The following is a 9,946-nucleotide window of genomic DNA, read 5'->3' as shown; positions in this document are numbered from 1 at the left end:
AAAAAATAATGGTTCCGGAAAAACCATTTATTACGAGACTGGCTGATGTTTAGAAGAAATTCTTTGGCAGGAAAGCATTACAGTAAGACTACCTTAATTTTGCTTGCGAGTTGTTTGTCAATTAAATTTTATAACTTTTAATTGTTCTTGTTACTTTCTTTCGGCATCAGGTATCTGCAGTAGATAGTGTTGGCGAGGGTGCAAAAACTGAACCGAAAAATATCACATTTGGCATTGAGGGCATATCATCATACGTTGGGGACTTGGAGGGAACACCTGTTGGTAATACCTCCATCAAGCTGACGTGGGTGGCCCCAGCTAATGACGGTGAAAAGATAAACAATTATGTGGTACATTATCAGAATCTGCTTGGAAATATGGTCACCCGCATTGTTGATAAGAAAACACTTTCTTATGTTGGTAAGTATCATAATTATAAGAATACATGATCAATAAAAAATTATTTGTAATACAGTAAAAACTCTGAAAACCGGACCCTGTCCGGACTTGACCAAAAGTCCGGTTTTCAGAGGATTCCGGTTTTCAGAGGTTTTATACATTTATTGATAAGTATGATGCGTTTGAACAATGAGTTTGTTCAATCATTTTGTATTTACTTTTCAACCCTTTTGTCTAAGTCACATTTTAATTTCTTTTTGCACTGAATGTCTAAGTAATTTTATTATGCAAATCCATGAATATAATTCTGAAAATCAGAAAGTAAAAACACATTGTCTGAAATATATCATAATACCTTTTTCATTGGCTTTGAAATATGTAATTAATGAATTTGTATTACTATTTTTGCATATAACTGATATCCAAACAAAGATAACTTCAAAATCAAAATTTAAAGCAAAACAGGAATCATTTATCCAAAGTTTGCCAACTCTTTTAGATATTTTATAGTTGGAAAAAAAAAACAACATAACACACTAAAAACATTTTTTAAAAATCATATCTATACAAGGAAAGACACAAATTTTATAAAAGAGCTATAATTTAATTGACAATAAGAAATTAACACATACTGACAAGTGTTTTCACACCTGCATAAGATAAAAGGAGATTACCATTAACTGGTAATTGGACATGTCACCTGTTGAGATTATGTTTAGATCTACATTAAAGTACACAGAAAGTTGACACTTTAATTTGCTGTCCGGTTTTCAGAGGATTTTTTAAGCATGTTTAGCATTAGAAGCCATAGAAAATAGTCCGGTTTTCGGAATTCAGAGGTTCCGGTATTCAGAGGATTTTTGTCAATGAACATATAGGGAGAAAATACGGGACTTTTAAAATGGTCCGGTATTCAGAGGATTCCGGTATTCAGAGGGTCCGGTTTTCAGAGTTTTTACTGTATAAGGCTTTAGTCAATGAATTGTTTTATGTTTAAAGAATGTAAGATAACTTTTCTTTGTTATTCTTTGTTTTCTTAAGGGATTTTTTTGAAAGCAGTTTCAATATTTAGTATTAAAGCTTGGAGCAGTATTTTTATAATACAATAATTTGAAAACATTATGATATGATCTTTTACACTGTCTTATTATATGAATGAATATTATTATCTTTTTAGTTGAGGACCTTTGTCCAGGGTCATGGTACACGTTTTCTGTTGCTCCTAACAACAAGGTATCAGGGACAGGACCTGGAATCTACATCTCTAGTAAAACAGATGGTATGTTAACATCAATTGAGCCGTGTCACGACAAAACCAACATAATGGGTTTGCGACCAGCATGGATCCAGACCAGCCCGCGCATCCGCGCAGTCTGATCAGGATCCATGCTGTTTGCTAACAAACTATAACAAGTAGAGAAACTAATAGCAAACAGCATGGATCCTGATCAGACTGCGTGGATGCGCAGGCTGGTCTGGATCCATGCTGGTCGCAAACCCATTTTGTTGGTTTTGTCGTGACGCGGCTCAATTCTATTATAACTCTAGATGAAATGTTTTAGTTTTCAAAAGAATATGAATTTGAAATGTTGTAGAATTTCATTTAAAGTATATTTTACACACTACCTGTTTCAGTTAAAATTAAGTTACTTTGTTAATATTAAATATATATATTATATTACTATACAGTAGAACTTTTATGACTCGAACTTCGATTAATCATTTCTGGATGTGTTGAGGTCAAACAAAAGTTTTGATTTATTCCGCTGTATATTATCTTTATGTAAAACCTATGCACGAGTCGAAATTTTAAATGTCGAAATTTTCAATGTATCGAAGTTTTCTTGTGGTCTGTAAAGAATAAATCAAGTACAATTTACCATCAATAAGTGTAAGTCACACCTTCTATCTCGAGACATTTTTCACACCTTTGCTGGCCGCGAAGATGATTTCTGATCAACTTGTGTGACAGGTGTTGATAATACAGCCTTTGTATGTGTTCACATGTATGATTATATGCTCTAATTGTTATTATTCAAATTGACGTAGTTGTATTTGAAAATAAACAGGACAAATTAGATTTGTTTTGCGAACTTCCCGGTTTCGCGTGATAATCACATGGGAAAAATTTACTATAAACTGGTTTAGTTATTGCCATTTCATTTTGATACCGTTTTGTAACTCTCTTGTTCGCAACAAATACTTGAAATTTTGTCATTAAATTAAGACTGATTCATTAGACGAAGTCCCGATTTGTCGAAGTTTTTACACAAATCCCTTTAATTTCAACTTACCAAAGTTCTACTGTATATAAAAATGCCATATTTAAAAGCTAACAAGAGTGGTATATTGCTTTTATTAACATTTTAATTGAAGTTTAGCAGCTATTGTTGGTCATACTTTTGTTTTGTTGTTGTACAGGTGCTGCTATAGGTAAAATCTCTAATATAAGTGTGGAATGGATAGCACCTGCAGTGTTGAAGGTATCTTGGCCAATTCCTGATGGAGCTAGCCCTAATGAGGTATAGTATGATGATTCAAATATATTTGTATTTTATAAGTATTTAGATTTTTTTGTGTGATAAAGTTAGCATAGTTTGCCCCTTAAGCAATCAGGCATTCTGGTAAATATGTTTTTTTTTTTAAATTATTTATAGATTAGATTTAGACATCAAGTTGTTCATACTTTGAAATTGGTAATAAACTTGCGTTTCAGAATTACACAGTGTATTACGACTACGACCCCGATAATTTACACTCGCATAAAGTATCACAATACGCAAAGAAGAGGATAGTGAATACAAATTCTACAATAATCGATGGACTGAGAGGGTGTGAGTTGTACTATTTCAGGATTGCCCCTGGGAACTGTATTTTATCAGAGGTGAAGTCAGAAACAACATACTACGGTAAAATATTTTGTTTACATAGAGGATATTTGTTTGTTTTGCATGTAAGATTGAAATATAATTTCACTGAGTGAACACCAGGTGCAATATTTTCACGAGTGGCGTAGCTACGAGTGAAAATATAATAGCTGGTGTTCACGAATGAAATATATTTCAATCTTATATGTAAAACAAATAAATTTTCTTTTTATTTCATGCTTTTTAAGTGATTTTAAGTATTTTTTTACTGATTTTGCCGCGTAACGTCGCGCATTCTCCTTTGTGACGTCATCACATCATGACGTCACATCATCAATTTTGAAATATAGTTCTGTTAGATTTCTCTAATTTTGTTACATTTTAACCATGATTTATGGTGACATCGACTTTCTTTTCCTAAAGAAGCAAAATTTACGTATGACGGCATTTATTTCTGCCTGTTATTCCATTTAGTTATGATTTTCTTTTCATCCGCATTCAGATATAGTCCGGCTACAGTGAAAATTATATTTTATAAATTTCACTAGCGGTTTATCAGAATATAATCATCTGATATATTACAATAAAACACTGGAAAGCATTAAATAAAACTGCTTCTTATAACTAGAGATGATATGTTTTAACTCTTAGATACCACTTGCCCCTTACCGCTGTGGGTTTGAATCCTGACAGGGACTTTGAATCTTTCATGTGAGGAAGCTATTCAGCTTGCTTACAGAACGTAGGGGGTTCTACTCAGGTGCCCGTTCTTGCCGGAAATAATGCATGGAGTGGCACCTGAGGCCTTCCTCCACCAGTAAAGCTGGAACGTCGCGATATGACCTATACTGTGTCGATGTGACGTAAAACCCAATCAAAACAAAAAACTCTTAGATACAATATTAGGTTTAGGAAGTAATATTTACTGTATTTAGTCAAGTTTTAGATGGTTTAAGGCATTCAGTTTTTAGATGGTTAAATATTAGGGAATTTGAAATGGTTAATACAGCCATATGAAGGTGTGTACCTATGATTTGTAACCTACATGTATGATGTAGTTAGAATGATGATTCTACTCATTTGCCAGACTTGTCTTTCTTTTAAATAATACACTTAGGACTTCTGTAATTTTTCTCCTCCACTTCAAACTGTAATTTCACTATATGACTTTAAGTAAAGTAAAAAGTAATTGCATTTTATAGTCTAAGTTTCATGCTTACGCACGTTCACCGACTTTACAGCTATTACCCCTGGTCATCGGGCTACTGGTATCTATCTATCAATCTCCCTGGGGAGTCTTTTAACTCCGCTTAGTGCAGCCGACACTTTGGTGCAACGGATTTATACCACCCTCGCAGGTACCCATTTACACCTGGGTGAAGTGAAGCAATCGCAGGTAAATTTCTTGCTCAAGGAAATTAGCAGTGCCCCTAGTGGGGTTCGAACTCGGGACCTCTCGATCCCTAAGCGCGCTTCCTACCACTGGACTACTGCTAAAAGTGAAGTTTGGATTTAAAACACAAATAGAAAGAAAATTGTTTGTACAACTGTCATAGTAAGTACAAGTATCCCATCCCTATTGCAATCTTTAGGGAAGTGAGCACATTGAGGGATATGATGGCCCTCTTGTTAAATTAACTAAAACACTTCATTTATATAAGATCTGACATAAGAGAATACAACAGTTATGAGAGTATATTTTTTTGTAGATCAATTGGCGGAACCAGAAGATCTTGCCTTCCACCCAATTAATATGTCCAGTGGCAATCTTACTTGGAAAGCGTCCTGCCCTAATGGGGAACCGACAGTATGTATTATTATACAGTTACAATATTTATGTAACAATTTTACCCTTAGCCTGTAATTGCCAACAGAATCTACCCATGTAACAAGAGCATGGGTAGAAAGATCAGTTGGCATTTCTGTGTTGCCCGTTCAAGGTCTGATCATGGTCTGCACTTTTGCTATTTGTTTGATAAATATTAGGAAATTTTCCCCTAAAACAAATGAATGGTTTTGTCAAGGCTGAAAAAATGGACAAGTCCATTTAAGACATTTAACATGGTATTAAGGGTTAATGCCCAGAATCCTAGCATGAAAAAGGCTGTCCTATGTCACTGGTATAATGTTTAGACATCCAGTTCTTTTGAGCAGTTAAAACAAGCCATATATACTTTTGGCTTGTAAGATATGAGCACTTGAATAATTCATGTATGATTAATATAAACCTTTTAAAATTCATTGACAATATAGCTAAGCCATCCGTTGCTTCTTTTGCATTTAGACAATAAATCCTGTTGTATTAAATTAGTATTTTTTATTGAAGTCAAAATATCACTTTGTTTACGTGTTTTACTACCTTTGATTTCAGTTCTCATAAAAACCATAACTCTGCCTTGCATAATATTAGAGTTATTGCCCCTTTTTTCCATTTTTACACTGTGAACTTTGTCCGTGACATAACACTGAAACTACAAGGGATTATTACATCAACAAGAAGTATTTTCTCTGTGTTCAAAACCTGTTTGGGGAGCACCACCTGGTTCAACCGGCTCTTGTTTGTTTTTCAGGGCTACATTGTGTACAGAACAGAGGTGGCTACTGGGAAAAAAGTTGTTATTCAACCATATAGCAACACATCCAAAGTTGAACTTTTTTTGACCTATACAAAATTGACTCCAGGAGCAACATATAAGGTCACTATAAGGAATACAAACAAGGCAATTGATGGTGTTGATCCGAAAATGTCAGAACCTATGGTGTTTAATATGGGTAGGTTGACCGCTGTGCTTATAGTTTTCTTTTGATAGTTAAAATGACTAATTGTGTACAAATCAATCCAATAAATCAGGTACATATTATTCATGAACACATATTTCATTCTGTTTCTGAATATTTCTGAATATTTACACACCATCTTATATCAAATCAGATGTTACAATTCAAATGACATCATGAAAATTACATCTCTGCTCAATGAAGTATAAAATATTTTGATTGATTGCGTTTCTACTTGCTTGTTTAGATTGAAATAAATAAATACAATTTTTTTGTGTATTGTAGCACATAAATGGTTTATCATTTTAAAGCTTTGTAATTAATTGCTCAGGCCTGCCGGTTTTCATGATTATATATCTGTGCGTATTAACAATAACATTGCGATATTTTACATGTTGTGCTGTTCCATAATAAATGGCATGAGAAAACTACTTTGTCAATGATGGTAGAAAATAAAAAAGTGAATTGCCCTTGAAATGTTAAAAATATATATGAATAGGTAACAATTAGTAAATAAGAGAAGTTTTATATTTATTTCAAGAGCTAAGGAATGGAATATCGTGCATAAAGAATTCAAAAATGTCAGAAATATCAATTTAAAAAATAATAATGGTGTTGAGTGTTATATTCCCATATAACTTCCTGTTGGCGTTCATTATATCATCTGTTGTAAAGCAATCGCTGCATATCTTTTTGTTGAAGAAGTGACGATGTGATGATGAGTGATGTATCTATCTCTTTATAGCAATTTGAGCCGTGTCATGACAAAACCAACATAGTGCGTTTTGCGACCAGCATGGATCCTGACCAGCCTGTGCATCCCCGCAGTCTGATCAGGATCCATGCTGTTCACTATCAGTTGCTCTTCTTGTTATAGGGTTTGCAAGAGAAGAGCATGGATCCTGATCAGACTGAGCAGATGCGCAGGCTGGTCTCGATCCATGCTGGTCGCAAACGCTTACGTTGGTTTTGTCGTGACGCGACATTTAGTATTTCATTCCAATTTTATGTTTGCAGATCCATACCCAAGCCCATTCAATCTACACGTGAAATCAGCTAGTGAGATTGGAGACAGTGGTGTGCTCGTCTGGATTAAACCTTCTGATGTACCAAAGGAAATATTTAAGGCAAGTTATTTGATAATTAAGTGAATATCAGAATTTATTTTAGGACACATACAGTAATTGTATATCTATCCATCCACAAGCAGTCAGGTGTCATTATTGGATGAATGCCAGTGGTCATACCTTACAGACAGTACTTGTAGGGAAAAAGACAGTACTGGTAGAGAAAAAAGTTGCTTATGAGGTGAAAAGATCTTAAACTTAGAGATCAAAGAATATCTAAGAAATGGACACATAATCTCAACTTTAGAAGAACTTTCACCATCGTGTGTTCAAATCTTGTCAGGAACATTAGATTCTATTCAGCTAGATAAGTGAGCATATGTAGAACCACTAGGGTGCCCACTTGTACCTGAGATAATGCCCGAAGAGGCACTTGGGATCTTCCTCCTCAAGTAATCCTGGAAAGTTGCCAAAAGTTTTCAACCAATCACTTATGATATTTGAATGTTAACCTTACAGCTATAAAGTACTTTCTTAAATAAAGAGCAAATCTTTTTCCTATCCATTGCTTCTTTTTTTTCACAGGGATATGAAGTTTTACTATGCAGTGACATACATAATGAATATATCAAAAACGATGGGAAATGTAAGAACAATACTGACTACAAACACTACGCCTATTCGAAGAATAATACAGCATCATACAATGGTCTCACTGTCGGCTATCATTACTTTAAAGTCAGATTGAACAAGATAGATGGTTACTATGGAAACATGAGTGAAAATTTTACAGTGACAGTTCTCGGTGAGTTAGCAATCGGATATATTGTTTTGATTATAGGTACCGTAGTAAAATTGAAATCAGAATTATTTTAAGGATTGTCTACCTCAAGAAGACATGGAACAACACTTTTTCTTGATTTAAATTCAAAATAAAGCCAAAGAAATTTTGTCAGTTACATATATTATGTAACAAAATTCTTCTAAACCTTACCCAGGGATATCTATATATATATACATTGCAAGAAGTTGGTCTGTTTCTCCAAAATCAGTATGTCCGAAGCTGACATTTCTTCGATTTATTATGGCCAATGAGTAGTTATAATAAAGCTTGGTGTGAGGAAACTACCTTTTTACCAAGGGAAATAAATCTGATTTACATACTTCTGATGTAAACACAAAATGACCTGGATAAACCAAATAATCACATATTTTTTTGAACATTTGATACATTGTTTTAATATGGTCCATAGATGTTGAATTTTGTTATGTAATGAAGTTATTTAGCTAGGTCAGTAATTCTACATAGTAATGGCTTTCATTTTGAAACATAACAAGAAGAGGTGCTTAAAACAAAATATAAAAAAAATAGTGATTTACTGTAAAAGTACATAATGTTTATTCTTGATTTTAACAGGTGGTGTGGAAGTTGTGACACAGGCTTCGTCTCTTCAACTCTCACAGACAAATATGATAGCCATCAGCGTGTCTGTTGGCGTGGTGATAATGGCGTTGGTTGTAATTATAGGGTGCTTTGTTGTACGTCATCGTAGGTTACAGAGATCATTCCATGCATACGCTAGAAGTCATTATGACTCGTCGTCAGGGACAACAACATTCTCTGCTGCTGATGAACTTGGTATGTTTATAAGACTTTTGGATAAAAAGCCATGCTAGATTTTATGTTGGATTACTTTACTTTGAATTTAGTGAAAAAGAAATGTATGGTATTTGTAATGAGAAACTTATGTCTGTTACCATTCTGGAAAGGAGAGATCTTTTGAGAATAATAAAAAAACAACAATTAGTTGAAAATCTCAGCCCCCATTTAATTTATACAAATTTATTTTAGTTTGATTGTGTTGGAAGCTATAAGCTTATTGAAAGACTCAAATTTGTTCCTGGAACCACAATGAGTGTAAAGTTTCTTGCTCAAGTAAATAACAGTTTGCCCCTGATGGGGATTGAAACCACACGACCAGCAATCCTTAGATTACTAGTCTGAAGTGTTAACCACTCGGTTATGCTGCCCTCTCAGCCCCTATTTTATCGAGACATTCACAGGAAATAATGTAAAGTGCAACAAAGTGTAAATAATGTTAAAACCTTTTAACTGTATGAAATTTCATAATTAAGAATGGAAAACAAAAAAGAAGTATTTGGTATCTGTATTGTGAAGCTAATGTTGATATTGTTGAAATTTCAGAAGACGAAGATTCGCCAATGATTCGAGGGTTTTCAGATGATGAACCATTGGTTATTGCGTAGTTACCAAAGGTTGCCTAGCAACAGTTTACTTCAGTTCCATGCAAATTGTGCTTTGTTCCTCTAAAAAAAAGGATGTTACCAAGTAACACATTATTTTCAATAAGACTTTTTTTCTACAAATTATTGTGCTTCAAAAGTTATAAAATAAGTGTATGATTTTTATTCTTTGAAAAACTTTTTCTGGTTTTTTACTCTTTTTTTTTCTTAAAATAATGATAACAGCTGATATTGGTGTGGGGGATATTATTTTTAATCTTGAAATAGATTACGGACAAGATGAGGCGATTCTTTTACGTGGTTTAAAAAACTACAATATACATATCAGTTTTATATATTGTATATGTGAGGATTGAAATCTGTATAAAGGTTTATTATTTAACTGTTTCTCTGAATTGGTGATCATTATTTCCATGATAGTGATTATTGTTTCCTTTCATTCTAGTGCAAATGTTTAATGTTAATCCTAGATTATATTTCTGTTTGTATCTGTGTTTATTATGTCCCTTACATCCATTCATTGATCAAGGGGCATGTTATTTTGTTCTCGCTGCCTTTTTGTTGAAAACT

The 9,946-nt window shown here is 33.7% G+C and overlaps 1 protein-coding gene across 1 annotated transcript; it reads left to right on the top strand.

Annotated features, from left to right (window-relative positions):
- Nucleotides 1–170: 170 nt before the first annotated feature.
- On the top strand, nt 171–9,571 carry LOC132731964 (sortilin-related receptor-like; the record flags this gene model as incomplete). Its single annotated transcript, XM_060718264.1, is given in 10 exon segments — nt 171–420; nt 1,577–1,678; nt 2,821–2,921; nt 3,116–3,308; nt 4,976–5,073; nt 5,837–6,038; nt 7,062–7,171; nt 7,697–7,916; nt 8,529–8,750; nt 9,318–9,571. Coding segments are annotated over 10 exon segments (1,560 nt in total), but the record flags the coding sequence as incomplete, so codon positions are not given.
- Nucleotides 9,572–9,946: the final 375 nt, after the last annotated feature.

Source organism: Ruditapes philippinarum, unplaced genomic scaffold (genome assembly GCF_026571515.1).
Source record: "Ruditapes philippinarum isolate M1 unplaced genomic scaffold, ASM2657151v2 ctg3483_1_1_1_1, whole genome shotgun sequence".
Classification (NCBI taxonomy): Eukaryota; Metazoa; Mollusca; class Bivalvia; order Venerida; family Veneridae; genus Ruditapes; species Ruditapes philippinarum.
The sequence above is the reverse complement of the archived record's forward strand: the minus strand, read 5'-3'. Positions and strand labels throughout refer to the sequence as shown.